Source organism: Mus pahari, chromosome 21 (genome assembly GCF_900095145.1).
Source record: "Mus pahari chromosome 21, PAHARI_EIJ_v1.1, whole genome shotgun sequence".
NCBI lineage: Eukaryota > Metazoa > Chordata > Mammalia > Rodentia > Muridae > Mus > Mus pahari.
This window is the reverse complement of record NC_034610.1, coordinates 43,624,214-43,648,202: the sequence shown is the minus strand read 5'-3', so window position 1 is coordinate 43,648,202 and position 23,989 is coordinate 43,624,214. Positions and strand designations below refer to the sequence as shown.

General features: G+C 43.7%; 1 protein-coding gene across 1 annotated transcript in view; it reads right to left on the bottom strand.

The window, feature by feature from the left end:
* Positions 1 to 23,989, bottom strand: part of Map3k5 (mitogen-activated protein kinase kinase kinase 5) — a 197,370-nt gene that overhangs the window by 52,718 nt on the left and 120,663 nt on the right. Inside the window, exons 11-14 of the mRNA XM_021220921.2 lie at positions 19,363 to 19,470; positions 9,591 to 9,640; positions 7,026 to 7,121; positions 3,166 to 3,247 (exon numbers count right to left, since the gene is read on the bottom strand). Coding sequence (XP_021076580.1) covers positions 3,166 to 3,247; positions 7,026 to 7,121; positions 9,591 to 9,640; positions 19,363 to 19,470 — 336 coding nt within the window. The remainder of the gene's footprint in view (positions 1 to 3,165; positions 3,248 to 7,025; positions 7,122 to 9,590; positions 9,641 to 19,362; positions 19,471 to 23,989) is intronic.

Genomic DNA, 23,989 nt, shown 5'->3' with positions numbered 1-23,989 from the left:
CTAACTCCAGCTAGAAAGTTTTTCAAATGCCAGAAAATCTAGGGTTGGCTATGACTTTGGAGCTCATGGGACCACATTAACGTTATCTGTTGAATGTTGACAACGTCGTAATTGAAGATAAAAGCACTAAAGAGCATCTAGTCAGCCATCTCTCTCAAGATTTTCATTTTGTTGGGCGGATGTACCCAAAGGCTTCGTGAATTGATATGTATGTTGAAACTATCTGCACTCCAGTTGAAGTATACACAAAATAATTGTGCATACAAATCCCAATTATTGTTTTAAGAGAATCTCTGATAAGATTCTTATACAGGATAGAGGTTGAGAAGAAAAGGAATTTAGTTTTGGTTTATCATACACAGGTTGAGGTTTGATTTCTGTTTTTTTGGTCAGGAAGTGAAGCACTTTCATTTTAATCCAGTAGCATGCTAATAAGATAATTTGAATAGGAAATGTTGAAAATAGTTTTAAAACACCCTTAGATATATATTGGAAAGTTATATATCATGCAAAATGTAAGTTAACGCTTAATGATTTAGCTCTGGCTATGAAAGACACTGAGAAGAAAAAGGCCAGGTGGGATCCAGCATCCTTCTGTTTAGAAAAGGACTGTAGCCATTCATGAATGTATGCTAATGGAACAGCCATAACATAGTTTCACAGACTGAAACAAATAGGACAGTTTCATAGACCTGAAGATACCTAGAAGTAGTATTTGTAACATGTATCTGCAGCACACTGCACTCTTGACATTCATGTTGCTTTGTTGCTTCTATTGTTATTTTAAAACAACAAATTTAGCAACAGCTGAGGCTCCATGGCAAACAGTCCAAGCTTGTAAAACAGGAGCTGTTTGAATTCTCAATAGGCTGCAAAGGCCATTGAGAATACCATGGAAATCATTCTGTGTCACAGAGTTTAAGTGATTCCGATGCGACACAAAGGTAGACAAATAAGAAAGTTCCCTACCACGGAAGCTTGGTTGGTGCTCCCACGCTTAGTGGAGAAGAGTGTACAGGAATGCTCTGATAGACCGGAGCAGTATCGAACATGCCTTCCGGGTTTTGAGAGGTCAGCTGACTTAACAGAACCCTCTAGATGTCTCCAGAGAATGGCATTGGCACCCACTTCTTTATTTAATTAGTCATGGAGGTTTTGACAGACCTGCTCAGTCAGAAAGGGCCTCTCCCAACACCCACTCCAAAAGCTTCTACTAAACAGAACTCTTTGCAAAGTGAGCCACTTCCCTTCCACAAGAGACCGAGGCCAGACACGTTAATCACAAATACTAGGCAAATAAAACCCGTGTGCCAGGTGGTGCATATACTGAAATTAATTCCCAGTCCCCAACTAGTGGTCCAAATACAAAACCAACCTTGTCTACCGCTGGTCACTGTTACCGTAGCCTGGATACAAGGCATGCATTTTTTTTTTTTGGTCAAAAATGTATGTAGTTCTTCAAAGGAAAAAAATAAGACAAAAGGTAGATGTTGATGGTTTACAAAACAGAGAGAAAAACAAGGAATATGAGGGATTATGATGGATTTTATGGATTTTCCTGCCTAAATCTTCATGATTTTATTTAGTGATTATTCTCTTTACCCTGATTCTAAGGGTCAAAATAACACTGAAATAGTAGTTCGGAGACCTGATACAAATATATAATGCACACACATAAGTATTACTGTCTACTACTCCTGTGACCAGCAAGCTAACACACTGAGAATTTTTTTTTATAATTTTTTAAAAAGATTTTTTTATCCAGGCGTGGTGGTGTACACCTTTAATCCCAGCACTTGGGAGGCAGGTGGATTTCTGAGTTCCAAGCCAGCCTGGTCTACAGAGTGAGTTCCAGGACAGCCAGGGCTACACAGAGAAACCCTGTCTCAAACAAAACGAAACAAAACAAAAAAAGATGTATTTATTTATTTATTTATTTTATGTATGTGAGGACACAGTAGCTGTCTTCAGACACTCCAGAAGAGGGTATCAGATCCCATTACAGATGGTTGTGAGCCACCATGTGGTTGCTGGGAATTGAACTCAGCACGTCTGGAAGAGCAGGCAGTGCTCCTAGCTGCTGAGCCATCTCTCCAGCCCGAGAATTTCTTTTTTTTCTAAATTACATCTACCATCTTCTTATACCTTTAAGAAGCATAGGCCTTCTTTTCAATATAAAATTTAGAAAACCATTAAATAATTACAGATTCTAACTCTAGGTGATAGCGGTAATGATTGGTTAGTATATTTAAATTTTTCCTTTAACTGTTACCTCTACTGAGTAACAGTTAAATTATTTATTTTATTTTATTTTATTTTTTAGTTCAGAGAGTGGGATGAAATTACCAAAACAATCTAAAATGTTCATATCCTGAACGTGGGTATTAGTTTACAGTTTTATCTTTTTTCAATTTCACTTTAACGCTAGCATGTCCATTTCAAAATGGTGGCAGTGCCACACCCATGCAATCCCAGCACTTGAGAGGCAGAGGCGAGAGATCTAGAACTCAAGGTAGCCTTGACTACACAGTGAGTTCATGACCAAACTCATATCGAAGGCCAGAGAGATTTTATCACCCGGAACTTTCACTGAGTTTTTTGTTCAATATAGCCAAGGGGAGACTAGGAAAAAAAGTAAGGACACTGTGGCCCACACATTGAGGTCAGTTAACACCTCCATAGACAAGACAGAGTTAGTCACGATCATGTAAGTAAAAAAATGGCAGCTCGGTTCCTCTGAGGACAGTGGTCCTCAACCCTCCTACTGCCTCAACCCTTTAATATAGTTCCTCATGTCATGGTGATCCCCAACCACAAAATTATTATTGTTGTTGTTAGTATCATTGATTATTTTTGTTTGTTTGTTTGTTTTTGAGACAGGGTTTCTCTGTTTAGCCCTGGCTGTCCTGGAACTCACTTTGTAGACCAGGAAGTTGTAAGCTGTTGGACAAAGGTGCTGGAAACTGAGGCCAGGTCCTCTGGAAGAATAGAATGGGCTCTTAACTACATAGCCACCTGGCCAGCCCTCGTAATAAGAGGAAATTTAGACTCTTAGGGCACCCGTGCTTCACCCCACCACGGCGATGAGCCTCATTCTTTCCCATCCCCCTTGAAGCCAGCTTTCTATTGCTCACTTGTAAAATGCATGCTTAATCCAGTCATTACCTCCAGGGAGTCACCTTCACAGTCCCCATCCTCCGCACCTCTCCCCTTCTCTTCCGTGATGGTATTCACCATTTCAAAAAACCTACAACGAGAGTTGGTGTTCATAGTAATGTACTATTAAGTGCACGTGTTTCTTCACTGCTCAGTAAACCCATCATGAACTGACAATATCTTAGGAGGAAAATTCATTTGGACACTAAACCCATCCTGCCTCCAGTGTGACAAAAGCTTTTTTTTTTTTTTTCTGAGACAGGGTTTCTCTGTGTAGCCCTGGCTGTCCTGGAACTCACTCTGTAGACCAGGCTGGCCTTGAACTTAGAAATCTGCCTGCCTCTGCCTCCACCTCCCAAATGCTGGGATTAAAGGCATGCGCCACCACGCCCGGCGTGATGAAAGCTTTTATATCAGTCAATAACTGGGCAGCCATGGAACACAAGCCTAATTTCTGAAGAATCAAATAGTTCACGGATCTTAGTGACTACAGTACCTGTATCTAACTGATAGTTCAGCATAGAGTAGCATGCTGGTTGGGCACCAGCTGAAAAGCTACAGGAAGTGAGGTCTCTGGTGAACTGAGTACCACACTCTCAGCTTTTGCTCAAGTTGAAAGATCCTAAACCCAACCATTGTAAATAAATATATCCCAAATCGACTTCAGAGAAATTAAAAAAAAAAAAAAAATCAAGAACCAAGAGTCTATAGGCAAATAAACCACCACAGGATCAGTATTGTGTGTGTTGGGGGTTGTGAGGGATAGGGGTGGGAACGCAAAAAGAAATCTCGGGTTGGTAGGGTTTTCTAGAAATTTTCTAGAAATTTCTGGCTGCAGATAATAGTATAGGAAACATGGAACTGGAACGCCTGGAGTGGGGGTGGGGGAGGGGCAGACAAAGTCAGAACCGCAGAAGTCGTGGACTATCAGATCAAGGTCACTGGTATCTATGGGACCCTAGGCAAACTCTTCCAACTCTCTGGGCCCATAATTGTAAAGCGGGGGATACACAGGCTTCTTGGACTGGAAGATACTTAGTGTAACGCTTGTAAAGTACACACGCAGCACACTGCCTTTATAAACATTAATGCTGCTTTGTTGCTACAATTGTAATTTAAAACAACAAAATACCCATATCCTGGATATTCCAGAATGTCTAGCATCTGTAAATTGGATCTGTTACTAAATCTTTTGCCTGAGCACTCCAATATTATATATATATAGATCCTATAATTATTGTCTAAAATGCTGATATGAATTAGGGCAGACTGGCTTACTTATGCACAGGTGACAGCCACCTCTTTTGATACAATTTTTTAAATGCTATGTTTTATTTCTAAGGTTAGTTTCAGAGTCATGCAAGGTATCTGAGAAATAAACTTGTCCTCTACCCTCTGAGTAAGCTTGGGGCCACTGATTCATATATAATGTATGGAAAGTACTGTATACAAGGCTGCTTGTCTTACAGGCAGCTCTATGCAAGGCTGACTGGCCACATAGGCAGAGCAGGTTATCATGTGACGAGTTTTCCTATACAACTCAGAAACGGTTTCTGTGCCTCATTTTATCTGCCCACCCATTCACATATCCACCCATTTAACAAATACTCGTTGAATATTTAGGGCCCTGTCTTAGTCAGAGTTTCTATTCCTGCACAAACATCATGACCAAGAAGCAAGTTGTGGAGGAAAGGGTTTATTCGGCTTACATTTCCACATTGCTGTTCTTCACTGAAAGAAGTCAGGACTGGAACTCAAGCAAGTCAGAAAGCAGGAGCTGATGCAGAAGCCATGGAGGGATGTTCTTTACTGGCTTGCTTCCCCTGGCTTGCTCAGCCTGCTCTCTTACAGAACCCAAGACTACCAGCCCAGAGATGGCACCACCCAAAAGGGGTGCTCCCCCCTTGATCACTAATTGAGAAAAGGCCTTACAGCTGGATCTCATGTAGGCATTTCCCCAACTGAAGCTCCTTTCTCTGTGATACCTCCAGCTGTGTCAAGTTGACACAAAACTAGCCAGTACAGGCCCCAAACTGTTTTGCCTAATGGGAACCACTGAACAGAGCTATTTTGGAGTTTGCAACCTATTACAGAGTTCCCTTGTGTCTACTTTCTTCTGTTATTGAAAACAATTTTTTTTTCATACAATAGATTTTGGCCATGTTTTTCTCCTCCCCCAATTCTTTTCTCCCCATTCCCTCCACTCCCATCCAAGAGAGACCAGGCTGGCCTTGAACTCACAGATCTGACTGCCTCTGCCTCCCGAGTGCTGGGATTACAGGTGTGCACCCCCATGTCTAGCTCTCTTCCCCTAGCTCTTACCCTCCAGTCCTAGTGCACATGTCTTAGATGTGAAATGAAAGCAAAGTCCCATGACTGATCAGGGTGACAGTAAACTCCGAGTAAGGTTAAAGTTCACGGTAGGTTGGAAACAAAAGTAAGATCACTCAAGACGCACACCAGCCACGAATGGAAAACTTTCCAGTAGGATGGTCTTAACAGGATACATGGCACAGAGGGGTGGTCCAGAGGGATGGCACAGAGGGATGGCAGCCCACTGTGCATATCAGGAGCATGGTATGGAGTCCCATGTGCATGGGTCAAGGCTCGTTTTTTTTTTTTTTTTTTTTTTCCTTATTGGCCGTACGATTTGAAGGTGTCTTTTTTTTCTTTCACTGAAGATGGTAATCACACGCATCGACTAGGATTCCACTAAAGATTAAAATGGATGCTACGTCGGGGCTGAACATCAAGATAAAGCAAATCACTGTCTACTGAGCCAGTGTTATCAGTCATTTATTGTGGAGGTTATTTGAAAAGAGAACATTTAATAACATTGAAATCCAGACTGGCTTTCACCTCTGCTCTGCCTTCTAAGTGGTCGTTAATCTTCTACCTCATCACCCATCACTGTTCTAAGGGGATAGGAAATATTTAACTAAGAGCAGTATCCCGGGGGTGAGCAATGCTAACATATAGTGAAGACCATAGATTTGGGGCGGGGGTTGGGGGCATTGTCGCTTTCACTGGTATAGATCAGATCCCAGGCTAAGTGACCACTAGGGAAGCCAGTGTAATTAGTCTGAAGTGGGGCTCAGGTACTTCTTATTTACACTCGCCAGGAAGTTCTATAGGAGGCAGGGTCCCAGTTGTAGACAGTAGTGAATTTACGCTAAAGAATTTGATCATGGAAAATTGGGCATTCATTTCTAATAAGTAAGTATTTTAAGAAATGAGGCACTGTATTGAACAATTAACCTGTTAGCTGATGTTTTGTGTAAAATATACTGTGACTAGGCAAAGGCTTGATTTGATAGACAGATCCTCCATATCCAATGCCGCTTGCTTATGAAGCAGGATTCAAATAAAGTGTGTACAACTGCCTTGCTGTCTGTATAACCACCTCGCTGTGTGTATGTGTGTAACCACCTCACCTTGTGTGTGTGTGTGTGTGTAACCACCTTGCCGTGTGTGTGTGTGTGTGTGTGTGTATGTGTGTGTGTGTAACCACCTTGCCGTGTGTATGTGTGTGTGTGTGTGTAACCACTTTGCCGTGTGTATGTGTGTGTATGTGTAACCACCTTGCTGTGTGTGTGTCTCTCTCTGTGTGTGTATATGTGTATAACCTCACCGTGTGTGTGTGTGTGTGTGTGTGTGTGTGTGTGCGTGCGTGTATGTGGAACCACCTCACCGTGTGTGTGTGTGTGTGTGTGTGTGTTTGTGTGTCTGTGTGTATGTGTATGTATGTAACCACCTTGCCGTGTGTGTGTACGTCTGTAACAGCCTCGCCATTCAGAAGCTACTTGTTTAACTTGAAAGCAGCAATCAAGTGAAAATAGTCTGCTTCACACACAGTGACAAGCGCGTACCTTTTACAGTGAAGTTCTGTGCAGAAGTAGATTTGGAAGTCATCAGAATTGTGAAGCACATAAAGGAAACAGCATCGTTCTTCAAACTTGGAGATGCTGAAACAAGCAAACCAACCAAAAACCCACGTTATGCAAACAAACATCGCTTCCACATACCTCTAATGAAAAACAAGTGCTTTCTATATCAAACCTTGCCAACGGACAGCATCACTGCCATTTACAAACAGCACTTTCAAGGGCGATATTCCCCCGACCACCATACAAACATTAGGTATTAGTCCACTCATCCCTGCAGAATAGGGCTGCTCTGCTGTGTGGAACATACACATGAGCCACACGTTGGGTTTGTTATGGAGATGAGTCCTATCTGCACTGACCCATACTGTGTGGGACACATACACACCCACTAGCTGACTGGCTTCAGTGATTCTAGGCCTATGGGAGAAGCTTCCAGAGCTAGGGAGACAGTTCATACAGGTAGTAAAGGCACTGCACTAGCTGCAGAGATTGTAAAGGAGCAAAGGAATGTGGACCAGCTTGAACTGGACATAGCAGGTGCTTTACTTCAGAACACCACGAAGAGTTTAGAGTTTGATAAGTTAGGCTACGGTGGTTTATGCCAAAAGTTGGCCAATGTTTTTGGTAATGGGCCTGATAGTTAAATATTTTACAGGCCAAACCATTCAGTTCTGCTATTGGAGCATGGAAGCCTGAGCTACAAATGAGACCGTGGCTGTTGTCTAACAAAACTTTATTGATAAAACAAGCAAAGGCCCCTATTTGGTCCATGAACGTAACTTATCAAGTCTTATTCAGTCACCTTTGGTTGTTTGCATTAGGGAACTCGCAGCTTCATTTGGTTTTTGAGAAATGACCTTCCCATGTGCCTTAGGGTGACCCCACACTCACTACTAAGCACAGACTGACCCTGACCTCATGCTTTTCTTGAGCCGGCCTCCTGAGCACAGGATTATAGGCATGTGTCTCCATGGCTAGACTTTATTATTTTCCAAGATTAAAAAAAAAAAGACTGTCATCATCATTCAGGCCAGGTGAGCCCTCCCCCACCCTAGCTACCCCATCTCTACTCCAGGCAGAAGGGCTTTGTGCTTCTCAAGGCTCTAAATACATTTCTAGTAAGCCGAGGCTCACCTCACACCACACCACCACTGGCTGTTACAATGCCTGCCCCCTTCCCACCTGACTGCAAGTTATTCAAGAGGACTTGCTAGTGTCTCCGCCTACATATCTCTAGCAGAATAGAACTCACTATGGTACACAGCTGGTGCTCAATAAAAGCCACTGACTTGAGCTGGGCACATGGGTGACTGCCAGGCAAACTGCTGAGCTGGTTGGGTTGTTCTTCGGTTTGTCACCCTTTCTTTATAGAGGAGGAAGCCAGGTAAAGGTAGATGTCTTTGAAGTTCAGATGGAGGAGGGAGGCATGCTATGTACACACCGTGAGTCATGAAAACTGTAAGGATGGGCTGCCAGGCCTCATTAACAAGGGCTAATCCATTGTAAAACAGATCTGATGAGGTGAAATGGAAATGAGGAGCAACTACAGGGGAAGGACTGTTGAAGAAGGCAGCAGTAAGGAGTGCCCTGCTGACTAGCGCTTTAGTGGTTGAATATTAAGAGTTTAGAGTTTTGAGAAGGTATTGATTGGAAAGACATGAGTCAGCCACTTCATCTCGCTTGCTTCTATTCGATCAGTCATGAGGTAACAGGTAGCTCTACCGGGGAGACTAAAATTATCTGTGACTCACTACTCTACCAGTCCATGCTCTACAAAACCAACTACAGTTCTTGCAAAAGCAACAGGATATTGCACAACCAGCCTGCAGAGAAGTCTGTTTGTTGTCTCCCATTTCCATGGGTGGGGAGGTGGGGGACAAAGAGTAGTAAACAGAATTTGGTCTGAACGTTGAATGAGTCTAGAAACCCAGACTTCTAGATGACAAAGTTTCAAACACTTAACTGCTGACATCGGATTCTGACCGATAACCTTATTTCTAATCCCCAAGAGAGCACTTTTTTTTTATCCTGAGTCATTGGCATTATGACAAAGTTTTAGAACTGAACTGGTTTGTCACTGTGACCTCACAAACACAATTGCATCAACAGTAACCTCGAGGGGGAAATTTAATGAATTTCCTATTCGCATGTCATCATTAATTCAAGTTCAGGGTGTTGCCTGGTTGATGTCCTGCAGAGCTTGGATCCACAGATCCTGGTAACATAAAGGTCAGAAAGCCATCTTACAGACTTAACCAAAAGGTCAGCCAGCAGGAGACCTCTACATGGCTCCCTCGTAGCCACATGCTGACTCCAGGCCACAGTTCACATTTACCCCGGAGTCACAAGCATGGGGTCAGTTCAAGGATCTCAAGGATGAGGTACGGTTCACAGCAGGCATAGAGGCTGAAGGCTGAGTCTTTATAACAAAGAAGGGTTCTTGAAATGTTTTTCCAAATTTAAATTATGATCTAATTTAATAAACTATGCTATGAATATCTCAGAAGCATGTCTTCTAAGTATACCAAACGGACCAGGGAACCTTACCTCACTCCCCTGACGGAGGAAGCACCGAAGTTCCATTCATGTATACCTTTCTGAAACACAGGAGAAGACGAGGAACAATAAATGGAAGGGAAAAAAATCATTTAATTTTATTATTTTTCAAAACAAAGTCGTTTTCCTGACGTATAGCTCCTCATGAGGAGATCATCTGACTGAGCCCACAAGGGCCATGTTTACTTAGTAACACCTGTACTTCAAGACCACAGCTTTCAAAAAGCCTGGAAGAATTACTGTCATGAAATTTAAACTTTAATTTTAGTTGTAACTACTGTGCTTTAATTTTTAAGTAAACACCAGAACGAAACAAAGCAACAACCCGGTGATCACGGCAGCTCAGTGGCCGTGGCAGCTCAGTGGCCATGGCAGCTCAGTTGCTACACTGAATAAGCTCACTTTCCTTTGGTCTAACGGCCAGCTACCTTCCTTGCACTTGTGTGTTTACATTCACATGTATGGGATTTGGAAGCACATGCGTGCAAATGCATGTGGCAGCCTCAGGACAACCTTGAACCTGTTCTTCCTGATTTCTCCACTGTGGTGCAGCTTTGCTCTTCGCACGGGCAGCTATTTCCACATGCCCAGGTTTGGGAGTGTGGGTCCACGCTACACTCCTGGGCTTTTAAAGTGCTGGTTTTGAGAATGGAACTCAGTCTCCAAGCTTCTATGGAGCATATTACTGACCAAGCCATCTCCCCAGACTTAGCATATATTTTCTGAGAGAGAAAAATCAATCAATCTGTATAGTCCAGGCTGGACATGAACTCGCCATTGTTCTGTCTCAGCTTCTTGAGTGCTGGGATTCCAGAAGTACACCGCTACAGCCAGCTTGGAACTAACTGTAGGTAGAAATTTCAAAAAAACCTCTGTCTTTTTATATTTCATAAATTAATACATGTGTGTGTGTGTGTGTGTGTGTGTGTGTGTGTGTGTCAAAGGGTATCTGCATGTAGACTGTCCATTACAGCTCACATAATTTATGCAAAACTTAATATGCTAATAGTGTTTGGACATAAAAATTTGATTATTATGTGATACATGGGTGATTCACAGAGTTCATGTTTTAAAAACTTAAAATTTATCTCTCAATCATGACTAAAATATCCTACTTATTATCAAATAATTGTTCTTCGATCATTTTCCCTACATCTCCCAGACTGACATATATGTACAGAGTGACCTTTTTACCTTCGCCTTCCTACCTGGTTTGGTGTGGGACCTGTGTGCTAGTTCAGTTGGCCATGCGCTGTACCCTGGCTTTCAGTCCTTCCCCTTAGCAATAGCTAATTCCAAGGTGAACACCTTAATCACCCCTGCTCCCTGACTGAAGAAGGCTGCCAGATATTCTGTCATCAACATCAGTTTGGGGCTTTATTAAATTTTATATCAGCTTTATGCAGAACATCCACACAGGTTTTTTTTTTTTTTTTGAAAGCTTTCCTAGACAGTCCTATAAAAATGAACTGACAGGATTCAGTTTCTTTTTGAACTTGCTGATCGGATGCCGAAATCCAACTGACTTCCTCTACGAGGCTCCAGGAGACGTTCTGTTTTGTTTTGTTTTGTTTTTGGAGACAGTGTTTCTCTGTGTAGCCCTGGCTGTCCTGGAACTCACTTTGTAGACCAGACTGGCCTCAAACTCAGAAATTCGCCTGCCTCTGCCTCCCGAGTGCTGGGATTAAAGGCGAGTGCCACCACGCCCGGCCTCAGGAGACAGTTCTTTATTCAGGAGTCTGACAGCTAATTGGAGCTAACTTACTCATCTACAGAACTCTGGCTGTAAGAGTGAAGACCCAGCGGATGATTCTGAACTTACACTAGGCAATGAAAAATGTCTCCAGCTCATCGACTAAACCAGCGAGTGGCCTTCCATCTTGTGACTGACAACAGTAACAAGACCATCATCCGTGCTATCACCAACTAACACCCATGCCAGAGCCTGCCTGGGTTTCTTCCCTGCTTGGTTTCTCCCTCCAATAACGACAAACTACCCTAATTAATTTCTTAACTATACCCTCTGTAAAAGTTATAACAGACATTGAAAAATCCCCAAATGTTTGACCACAGCATGCAATTAATAGTATGCTATGGAAACCAACCACGGAAAGAGCCCCTTTCCTTCCCACTGCTCTGAGGTTGTGGCCTCGTCCTAGCTAGTGAACCAGAAGCTGAGCTCTGCAGCTTTGAGGTGGTCTAGAACTCTTCTCTTGGCAAAAGCAACCCCCAAACCTACAATCTCTAGCCACAACTCCTGTATCTTTCCTAAGGCCATCCAACCTGGAGTGCAAACATCTCAAGTTTGATGTAAACTATCCAAAAGCCAGTGTTTAGTGCACCTTACTGGGATTTGAGCAAATTCTATTGTGCGTTCCAGGGAGGGAGGGCAGTGTAGAAAGGCCCAATGGAGAGCCGAGGCAATGACTAGGTCACTAAAACACTTGCAAAAACAGCCCCAAGTTTGATTCCTTAGAACCCACGTAGAAATGCAAGGGAGTGGCAGGTCCCATGAAATCCCATCACTGAGCGGGACAGAGGCAGGAAGAGCCCTGAGCCCCAGTAGTCAACCATTCTGTCTGTCCTACCTGGTGAATGCAAGGCCATTCAAAGACCCTGTCTCAAAAGAGGTGGACAGCACTCACAAAGATGCCACCTGAGGTTGTCCTCAGCCTTCACACACAGGCACATATGCACGTGCACCGGGACACATATATACATGCATGTGCGCACATGTACTTGCACACCTATGTGGACCAGTAAACCGATGGAAATGTGTGTATACATTTAAACTAAGAAAAAAGAAAGGCCACATATAAAGAAACCAAATTAAAACAGCAGCCTGCGGCCTCTGCTCTCAATCTCACAGTTGTGTCTATTGTCTGTCACCCTGAGGTCAAAATGTCTACATAGCTGTGTGACCCAGAGAGGCTTTGCTGCTGACCTATGTCTGACTCAAACGTACGGTGCAGCCTTACCTCTGCAGTCTGCCACTGAGCTGTTGCCCAAGACCACAGTTGGGCTGGGACTGGGAATGAGAGCAGAGCACGCTAGGTGACAAGGACAAACAGTTCTAAAGTGGCACTGGGAGAACCCAAGGAGCAGCTCCTCAATAGACCAGGCTGGATTGGTAGGAACAGATCAAACCTACTTCTTGAGAATCTGGTCCCCCGAAGGCTGCTCTGCCTGGACACATCTCACTACAGGGCGCTTAAGTTTGAAGCCTAAGCTGCAGCCACCACACTGCACTGGAGGAGGCCTGACCTTCTCGGCTAGCAGGGACTCACCACAGGGAGGCACTGGCGAGCTGCAAAGTGAGTGCCAGGACCCAGAGATGCAGAGCTGGAGAGATTCATTAGCCCCAGCAGACCCCACCCCACTCCACCATTACCTATTTGAACCAACACAAAGCACCATTTCCTAGGAACGGATCCACCCCAAATCCCATGCCCTGGCCAGGGCAGGAATAAGAAGTAGGAGTTAACAATGAAAGTGGTAGTAATAATTGAATAATTATACTGTCAGGCCTTATTGCTTACCTGAGGTAACAGCTATTCCTACCTTGTCCCTTCTCCCTAGCTAACAGTAACAACAGGGCTTTTGGAGTTGTTGCTGCTGCTGTTGTTGTTGTTGTTGTTATTCGGGATCTGCTGGGGCAGTGAATTTAGTCTAAACTGGACGTGGTAAGTTCAAGTTCCTTACAGGTAGGTGGCTGGCTTTTGTTATGAAGGTTTGGGCTGGATTCTCCTTTCTGGGATGTTGTCCGTATGAGGCAATGCCTGGAGTAGCTGTTTATGACCATGAGAAGACAGCCCACAACCTACAAAGAACTCAGCTCAGAACTCGGATACAAAAGTCCCCCTCAGAAAGAACCCGTCTCCGAAGTTCTCAGGATAGGAACTACCGTGTCCTTCTTGGTTGAGCTGTTTTACTTGGGAGTTATGGCCAAACACACCATAAGCAGGAAAGCCTGACCACCTGGAACTGGGTAAGAATCCTTCACACAGTTATCTTGGCCTCTGTACATGGCCACAGGCTAAGAGCTGGGCTGAGAGAGGACAGGTAGACTTTGGGTGCTGAAGGGTCCCTGCCAGCCACGCTCCTGACTGAGAAGCCACAGCACAGGCTAAAAACACAGGTTGCTTAAATTTCAACCTTAAAAGGGAGAGAGACGGATTTCAAATAACCACACAGAATGTCTTGCCCATGGCTTCTATATAGGATTTTCTTCCATGATCCACACAGAGACTTTCCTCAGGTACTAACTGGAAAGGGCAAACGCCCACAGGGAATAGGTACAGGGCTGGGGTTCATTAACTGTGCCTCACGAAGTAAGGCAGTTCTTCAAGACTTGGACTGAATGGAGGTCTACAGAGAATCAACTTAAACAACCCAGACAGACATTGGTTTGCAAAGGCTTACGTTTTTGAACATGGACTATTTTACTATGGCAACTACAGGGGATGGGGTACCACAGGTGCAGCCCACACACGTCAAGAGACAGTGGGAGAACCAGAGGGATGGCTTAGGAGTTAGAGCACCTGCAGAGAGGCCAGGCTCATTCCCAGCACCTACAGGCTGTCTCACGGACATCTATAATTCCAGTTCCAAGGGATCCAGGGCCTTCTTCTGATCTTTGTAGGCCCCCAAAATACATACATTGCATATACATGCATGCAAGCAAAATAAAATAAATAAATATTTATTTTTTTTAAAGAACACAGAAGTAGATGGTGGATAATTCACAGCCTATGCCAATAACCCTTCCTCACGTACCCATTTATATCTTAACATATGCATTTCTTAGCATACTGTAAAAATTGTCAGAGAGAATAAAAACATCTACACCAGACCCACTTAACAGAGAACCCTTCCGAAAGAGCAAACAAAACATCTAGTTGGAAGAAGTACTATTTCCAAAATTCTCTGGCTCAGTCCTTGCTCTCCTCCTGTCTTCCAAAATCCATTGGCTCTGCACTCATTCTAGGACCGTGTTCATCGCTAATTCCTTTAGCCGCGCATTCTGTTCCAAGTGTCCCTGGGTAACCTTGTTCTTTCCGGCTAAGCCTCCGAAGATCTCTCCCAGAAGTCTTGCTCTCCGCCCAGTGTAAGACCGTGTCTGCATCTACTTTAGAGTGTTGTAAACAAGGCAGTGCAATTCAAAGCGGTATGATTAGAACACACGTTGGTTATGCCCGGGGTTGTCTGAACAAACTGTATTTCTGTAGGTGCTTGTAGGTCATCAGCTCCAAGTGCCCGGGTCCAAAATGCTTTCCCTTCTAGGCAAAACCTAGAACCTGGTTCACACTTAGACGTTGAACCACTAACACTTAATAGTTCCATTTAGTTTATCTTCCTAATGACATGATACATTTTCCCCCCCTTTTCTTTTCGAGTGACCTGCCACTCTGCAGCTGCAACCCCCCTTTCCTGCTCCAAGTTCCCTGACTACTTCATTTCTGGTCCTTTCCTTTAGCAACCTTTTCCCTGACCCTCCAGGGTCCAAGATTCCCAAACTCTTATGTCAAGGTGAGATAGGTCTTCCAGCTACAGCGGTAACGTCACTGACGCAAGTTCTATGCATTTAGCCCTGTGCTGGGGGGACTCCTGGTAATTATCTCATGCACTCTCCTATAAGTTAGTGTCTTTTCTTCATGTAAGGAGGCTACAGGCAGAGTTACCCGGACTGCCCATGGGCAAGCACCAGGTAATACAAGCCTTTCTACCTTCGCAGCCTCACTCCGACCCTGTCCTGGCTTCTCTATGCTGCCTTCTTGCCAGCCCTTAGACTTTAAGTAGCTTCCGTGACTGACAGCACATGTCTAAATTCTCTTTCCTCATTCAGGAAACAAGTTGTGATTTTATACCACCCTGCCTAGTAATATATTTGCCACTGCCATTACCGCCTCTTATCGCGGTAAGTGGGAAAGGCTCCTACCGCCCCTGAACACCTCAGGCTCACACTTGCTTACACTGCCTCTGGGTGAGACTTTGCTCTATTCTTCCGAGCTGAGGTCATTCTTTTCCCTTTTCTCTTCCAGTCCTGCTCCAAACCAAAGCCCAGACTCCAAGTCCTTCTGGAAGCTTCCGAAAGAAGCTTATTGTTCCTCACTGAACTTCACAGACCAAGGGTCCACAAGGTCCCCGCAAGCCAGTATGGTCCCATGAGCCACAGAACTCCTCACAGGAAGGAGGAAGCGGCAGGAGTTTCATCACATCATTCATCACAGGCCTCCTCAGGTGTCATGGAACGCTCCAAGGGAGGGCTCACTTATATACTAGAAAAGTTACTGGGGGCTGGAGAGATGGCTCAGTGGTTAAGAGCACTGACTGACTGCTCTTCCAGAGGTCCTGAGTTCAATTCCCAGCAACCACATAGTGGCTGACAACCATCTGTAATGGGATTCAGTGCCCTCTTCTGGTGTGTCTGAAGAAAGCAACAGTGCACTCATATACATTAAATAAATAAATATATATATCTTAAAAAAAAAAACAAAAAAACAGAAAGAAATGTCACTGACGTGGTGTCCGCCATTCTCTCCTCACAAAGAACACAGAGAATGCCTTAGCTGTCATAAAGTTCTCACCAAGGCAGATAAGATCCTTTATGGATAAGTTAGTACTATAAAACAAGACAATAGTACCTTTTGGAATTTTCTACATTAAGGGCTAGATAACTGGGCCTCATAACAACACTGCTCATAGTGGCCGATATTAGCACGTATAAGATGTATTTTGTCATGTGAAGATATCATAACTTTAGTTATCATAACCTGTTAGTGGGCAAACGATATAACTCTAGTGCAGGCAGTCCATAGCTGTCCCATGAACGTGGTAGTGGAGCCAGCACTCCCCAGGTTGGATCTGAAAAGGCCACAGTTCTGACAGAAGCCACATGGAGGCGGGTGTGCAGACATCCTTTTGAAAATGGATAACTGCATACTCATGGATGGTTTCATGCTATCCACTCTGTAGCCTGTCTGCCTAAACACTATCAGATGTAACATCACCAAATGTATTCAAACATACAATAACTTAAAATATCAGGACAAACAGAATCAGGGTGCGGCAGGGCAGCTGTCTGGTCTCTGTGACAGGTGACTTGCTGATGTTTCGCTAGACAGGGTCTGGGCATGATTGACAGCTGGGAAAGCCTTATCCCAGCTGATGTGAATACCTCAGCGCATGAGTTATTCTTCCTGTGTTATAAACATGCTGTACGGCTGGGCCTGCTTAGCCTCCGACACTGGTGGTTCATGCATGTGAGTTCTGACAAGCCAGGTGGGACACACAACAGAAATCCAGATTTTAATCCAGTTCTTGTCGTCCAAGTGCCAAGGATCCTATGAAAACTGTCATCCCTAGGAGCCCAACTTAGTCATTAAGTCAAGGAAATAATGATTCTTCATCAGTGACTACAACTGAGACCTTGGGTATGCCCATAGCCCTTTATTAAGCTTGTTCTCAACCATGGCTGCACGTCAGAATCACACAGCGATTTTCCTATCAGTGTACGTGTGTGCACTCAGGACTCACTCTAACTCTGCACAAAAACATCGCAACTTAGAGTTATCCTGCAGGCTCATACAACAGGTAGCTCAATGTGTGTCCTAATGGATACTTACAATCTCCCAAATGATACTCTCACATTGTTAAAAGAATAAAGCAAGACTAAATTCTTGAGTCTTAAAAATAGGGGTCAGCCCTAATTAAAAAAAAAAAAGCAGTCATTTATAATTGTTGTTATTATCCTTAAAATATTTGTGGTGTTCATCAGAATAAAGGGCTCTATGATGTGCACTCTGCATCACTTCAGATAATCTTTAGATCGAAAGCAGAAGAGGGAAGGGCTTCTTTTAGCTCAGGTTGGCCTGGAATTCACCATGTGGTGGAAGGTGGCCTTGACTTTCTGATCTTTCTGCCTATACCTCCCAAGACCTGGGATTGCAGACACAGCAATAATGTCTGCTCACAACAACAACAACAAACAACAAATTATAATTTAAAAGACATAATAATAAATACTTTATCATCATCTTCCCTTGTACAGATGAGGACAATGTAGCTTAGGAAATCCATGTTGCATAAGAACAGTGATAAAATCTAAATCTATTCAAGTCTATTAACTTACAGTATTGCAAACTCATACCCAGTTTGTGCATTATTTTTACTGTGTCACCACTGTATACATCTGTAGGTCTCCCCCATTGGTTTGTCACCACTGTATACATCTGTAGGTCTCCCTCATTAGTTTGCCACCACTATATACACCTGCAGGTCTCCTGCATTGGTTTGTCACAACTTGCAGGTCTTCCGCATTGGTTTGTCACCACTGTATACATCTGCAGGTCTCCTGCATTGGTTTGTCAGCACTGTATACACCTGNAGGTCTCCCTCATTAGTTAGTCACCACTGTATACACCTGCAGATCTCCTGCATTGGTTTGTCAGCACTGTATACACCTGCAGGTCTCCCTCATTAGTTAGTCACCACTGTATACACCTGCAGATCTCCTGCATTGGTTTGTCACCACTGTATACACCTGCAGGTCTCCCTCATTAGTTAGTTACCACTGTATATACCTGCAGGTCTCCTGTGTTGGTTTGTCACCACTGTATACGTCTGCAAGTCTCCCACATTGGTTTGTCACCACTGTATACATCTGCAGGACTCCCTCATTAGTTAGTCACCACTGTATACACCTGCAGGTCTCCCGCATTGGTTTATTGCCTCCCAAGGGAGAAAGTAAGTTCCACGAGAGGAGGAGTTTATCTTGCCTGGCACAGAGTAAGTGCTCATCAAACATCTATCCAGGGAACAAGTGAATGAGTCACGCTTAAAGAAAATTGAAAGAGTAGTTTGGAAAACAATTATAACAAAAAAGTCCCTCAAATAACCTTTCCCCTGTTGCTTCCCCTGTTGCTTTGGCAGGTACTGAACATTTCTGCCTTTTAAGAGTAGTAGAGTTAGCATTAGAACTGGTAAAATCGCACCCGTAATCTCACTATTTGACACTGAGGCTGGACTATTGAAAATTAGAGGTCAGCCTAGTCTGCATATAGAGATCCCCATCTCAAAACAAAGAAAAACAAAATCAGAATGAACTCCTGACATGCAAAGGCTGATTGCATGCTGCCAGGAGCAGATATAAGGGGGGCTAAGAACCTCCGGGAACCAAATGGAAGTGTATATCCTACCTTATTTTATCCAAACAACACAGAAAAAGTGCTAATCTGAAATTTAGCAGGTATCTAGCAGGTTTCCTACAAGCCTGTAGGCTTGCACTGGGTTCATTGTAATTATCGTTGTGTCTGAATGCACCTACAAGCCTGTGTAGGCTTGCACTGGGCTCATTGTAATTATCATTGTGTCTGAATGCATGTTCATCTAGACACCTGCAGGCTTCCTACAATTAAGAACCAGGACATTTACAACATAAATTTTAAAATACTATTTCTTTGGCATAATTTTGAAAAATTAATCCCTTTGGGCATAATTTGGTTTACAGCATGAATTTCTAAAACAAAGAAAATATCCCAATTTTTAGCACACTTGAAATGGTTATACCATCTATACTAAAAAAATCTGAATTATACCAAGTATATCCTGCTAATTGATAAATTTCATAACCCCAAATTAGCAGTGTTTATCTTACAGCATGCACTTATGGCACGGTAAACAGTCAAACAATTTTTCTTAATTAACACCTTTACTGAGGCGAGACCAGAAGGGCAGAAGGCCTTATCTTAATTGCATGATTTACCTTGTCATCTGGGAGAACATGCCAAATAGATATCGTCTTCTCCTCAACTTCATTATTGATAGACAGGTAAGAAGGCTGATAGATTTTGGTTGGCTCTAATATTAATACCTAGAAAAAATAAGGCAAAGAAGCTTGCATTAGAGACAACTGCTATCATAAATTCAGCATCGTGTGGAAGAAGCTATAGGTTCAACTGTTGTAGAAATCATCTTAACTTCGGATGAAGCCCTAGGATTTTTCTGAGTACTTTGTGATATGCGCTTATCCCAAGGACCAGCTTTTACTGCTGATGGACCTTAGTTCAGCTATTTCAGGAGAACATAATCATTGTAAAAAGCTTCATGCTTATAACTATGGCTCTTATGAGGTAGATATTATTGCAAGTTCAAAGCCAGTCTAGGTTACACAGTGAGTTCCAGGTCAGCCTAGGCTAGAACTGAAGACACACCTCATTCCCAAAACTTAGATCCGTCGTCATGTAATACATATGCTATTTCTATTAAGGTGAACGTGTCAAAAATGGCAGAAACGTGATGAAGCATTTCTGTACACCGAAAGGCTCTATTTCTAGAACAGGAATTTGAGATTCTCTGCTCTCACACTCTGTCATAAGGAGGTGGAAGGATGGTTTGTAGCCATGAAAATGTATTTATAAATAATTTGGGATTTTGTCGGAAGAGGTTTATATATAATCCAAATCAGATATGGCTATGTGAAATAATAAAACAAAAATCTTTGCATTGCCTTTGAGATAAAACTAGAATCTCCAATATGAGATATAACATTTTCTCCTATTTCAGCGATGTCTGAAGGGCATGGAATAAGCAAGTTGAAAATCTATATTGAAAAGTTTCATGGAAAAGTTTTATTATTATGAATACTTTGTGCCAAGAGGGAATGACATCAATATACCATGCACTGCCTAATTTTAAGGCTGTGGTAGCTTTTTGTATAGATCCTAAAATTTAATTAAAAAAAACCATTGAGACAGGGTTGTGGGTGTTCCAGGCTGACGTTGAACTTGCTGGACTTTGACCTTCTGATCATTTGACTCCACCCTCCAGGTAGAGCACATGCCTACACCACTGTTTTACGTGGTGCTGGGGACTGAACCAGGAATTCGTGCATACTAGGCAAGCATTTTGCCAACTGGGCTTCATCTCTAGCCCCAAGGCCTATTTTTTTTTTTTTTAAGGCAGTCAAGAATGTTTAAAGAGAAGAAAGAAAAGGTGTTACTTCATTTCCGAGAAACTGGAATGGTTCTTTGTACCCTGATGAATAAAGTTACTTTCAGAAGTAATCATGAATCAGGCAGGTTTATCAGATAAAACTTGAAAAAAAAAAAAAAAGCTTCCTAGAGCTCCACCATCAAGAAAGAACAGATTCACAAACGCATCAAGACATGGGATGCAGCTTGAGCAAGGAGGGCCCAGAATATGGGTCAGAAAACTGGTTCCTGGCCACGTACCAGGAATCCAAAATAGTCATTTTCCTCTAAGTTGACTATCACAGGACACTTATGTAACTTTATGTACAGAGAAAGGGGACAGGAAAGCCTCTGACTTTTCCTTTATCCTGAGAACAACAACAACAAAAAAATCTCACAGTGATGCCTGAGTTCTGACTCGGGACCACGCCCCTTAGCTGGTGAACCAAGCCTCCGACTCCAGTCAGTCAGGGTTAGTGCTGCCAAGACTGGAGACTGATTCTTCAACCACCAGTATAGAAATGGTGCTGTCTCGGACCTGGGTAGAAGAGGGGAGGGGGGGCAGGGGGCAGGATCGGGTGTGGGAAGAGACAGGAGAGAGAGGCTCAGAGAGCAGGAGAATGAATTGAAATCTGCAGCTGCTGGGGTGGGTTTGGGGTGAGGGGAATCTCTAGGAAGTCTCTCAGAGACCTGGAATGGGGGAGGCTCCCAGGAGTCAATGTGGGTGACTTTAGCAGAAATGCCCAAGAGTGGGGATGTGGAACCTAAAGAGACCACCTCCAGTGACCAGACGGAACACCCAGTGGAGGGATGGGGACACCAACCTACCCACAAAACTTTCAACCCAAAATCTGTCCTGTCTAAGAATCAAGATGGAGCAGAGACTGAAGGAATGAGACCAGTGTCTGGCCTAACTTGGGATCCATCCCATGGGTGGGCACCAATCCCTGACACTATTACTGATGCTATGTTGTATTTGCAGACAGGAGCCTAGCATGGCTGTCCTCTGAGAGGCTTTACCCAACAGCTGACTAAAAGAGACCCACAGCCAAGCATTGGGTGGAGGGGGAAGAACTGAAGGAACTGAAGGGGAAGTCAACCCCACAGGAAGACCAACAGTGTCAACTAACCTGAATCCCTCTGGGAGCTCCCATAGGCTGAACCACCAACCAAAGAGCACACACAGGCTGGTCAGAAGCCCCCAGCACATATGTAGCAGAGGACTGCCTTGTCTGGCCTCAGTGGGAAAGGATGTGCCTAATCCTGTAGAGACTTGATGCCCAAGGGTTGGAGGAGTCACCCTCTCAAAGGCAAAAAGAGGAGATTGGGGGAAAAACTCTGTGAGGTGGGACCAGGAGGGAGGGCAGAATTTAGGATCTAAATATAATAATAATAATAATAAAAGAAATGGGGCTGTCATATCTGAGCAACCCAGTGTTTAAGGTATTTAAACAAGTAGTAGATAACAAAAGATGAGGATCCCAAAAGATCTTCCAAGGTTTCTTCACCAACAAAAGAGAATTCTGTTCCCCAAATCTGCATGCAATTATTTCAGAAAAGCACAGGCTGAGATGGACTCCCTCTCTTTCACTGTCATCCCAAATGTTCCCAATAGATAAACTCCGAACTATGTGTTCTCAACTTGGGACAGGGAACAAAACAAGGTTATCGTTGTCTAAAGTTCCTGGAACCCTGTGATCTGCCCTTGAGATGACAAAACAGGAGGCATCCGTACGATAACCACAGAAGGGCTGAGGAATGGAGGGGAGGGGGAGAGAAGAGGAAAGGAAGGGAACAGAGATGAGGAGAAAGGGAAGGGGTAAGGAGGAGATAGGAGGAAGGGAGGAATCAACCAAGAAAAAGGAGGCAGCTGACCGGAGCCTGGCACCCGATCAGCTCACGTGAGGCAAACGCTCTGGCTTTCACCTCCAGCCAAAGTGGACGTCACTTATCTGAGCCAGGAGAGCAGGGCAAGGCCGCAAGGACAGCTGTTAGCAAGGAGTGCAAAGCTACGTCTCTGTAGAGACGCAGCGCTCCAGGGCCCCTCTCCATCTGCATCTCCAGGCTTTGCCAGGTGAAAAGCAAATCTTTTCCAACCCCAAGAGGAGGTGAGGGAAATAAGCCAGACTGAGCATAAGTAAACGGGGCCATCCGCATCAATTCCCAAACTCTCCGCCATCTTTGACCATGTCTAGCTCTGTTTCTTGATTCTGGGATGGCAAAGAAGCAGCTATGAGAACGAGGTAAGCAGAAACAACCCAGCTACAACTTCTCATGTGGTCTCTCCTGGGTTTTAGTCAGACCCACTTTGTAAATGGAAGATGTGACCATCCTAATCAGGCCCACCAAAGCCCCCAAGTATGAGCCACAGAGGATGTTACCATGAGGACAAGATGTTACAGTGACTGGAAGGTTCCTTTCCCTCTGTGAAGGAACATAAGTAGACAATTCGAGACACATTGACAATTTACTACCCAAATATGTATGTGTGCATGTATATATACATACATATCTCTCTCTCCCCAACTATCTCTGCTATTTTATGATTTACATTGTGTGTGTGGTTTCTTTTTTTACATTTACAATATGTTTTCCTTATTTCTGCAACAGTATTTTTGCACTTTCTGTAATGCTTATTCATATATGCAGATACAGGAAAATAGGCACGTGGTAATTGGAAATAGTTTTTATGGAAATAGGAACTTCCTGGTACTCTTAGGCTTTCTGGACTTGATGTACAATAAAGTATAAGAAAGTTCAATTAGTTAGGCAGAGTGATGCACACTTGCTCTGGAGGTTGAGGCAGGATGCAGTCCTGCATGATCAACTTGGTAAGACCTTGTCTCAAAAATTAAGAAACAAACAAACTAATAAACAAGCTGTGGTGTGGGTCAGTGTTAGGAGGGGCGGGGTCAGTGTTAGAGGGAGGAGGGCGGGGTCAGTGTTAGAGAGAGGAGGGGCGGGGTCAGTGTTTGCTTGAGAGAGGAGGGGCGGGGTCAATATTAGAGAGAGGAGGGGTGGGGCCAGTGTTTGCTTTTGAGAGGAGGGCGGGGTCAGTGGGAGAGAGAGAGAGAGAGAGAGAGAGAGAGAGAGAGAGAGAGAGAGAGAGAGGAGGGGCGGGGTCAGTGGTAGAGTGCTGGGCATGTGGCATCACTGAGAGTGCCTGACCCACATTCTCAAGGCCTTGGGTAAATAAGAATTAGAAAACTGCAATTTTGAACTCAGTGTAACAACAAAGCATGGGAAAGCAATTTTGAGTTTTCGAGTTACCTATTCTGGAGTAGGAGTTAAAGAAATAAGCACAAAACACTCTTTTTTAGTCTCTTCAAAAACAGCCGCAAATAAAGCATAAGGTTTCAGGAAATGGGATTGCTGTAAAAACAACGGATAAACAAGTCTGAAAGATAAAGTAATGTGCAC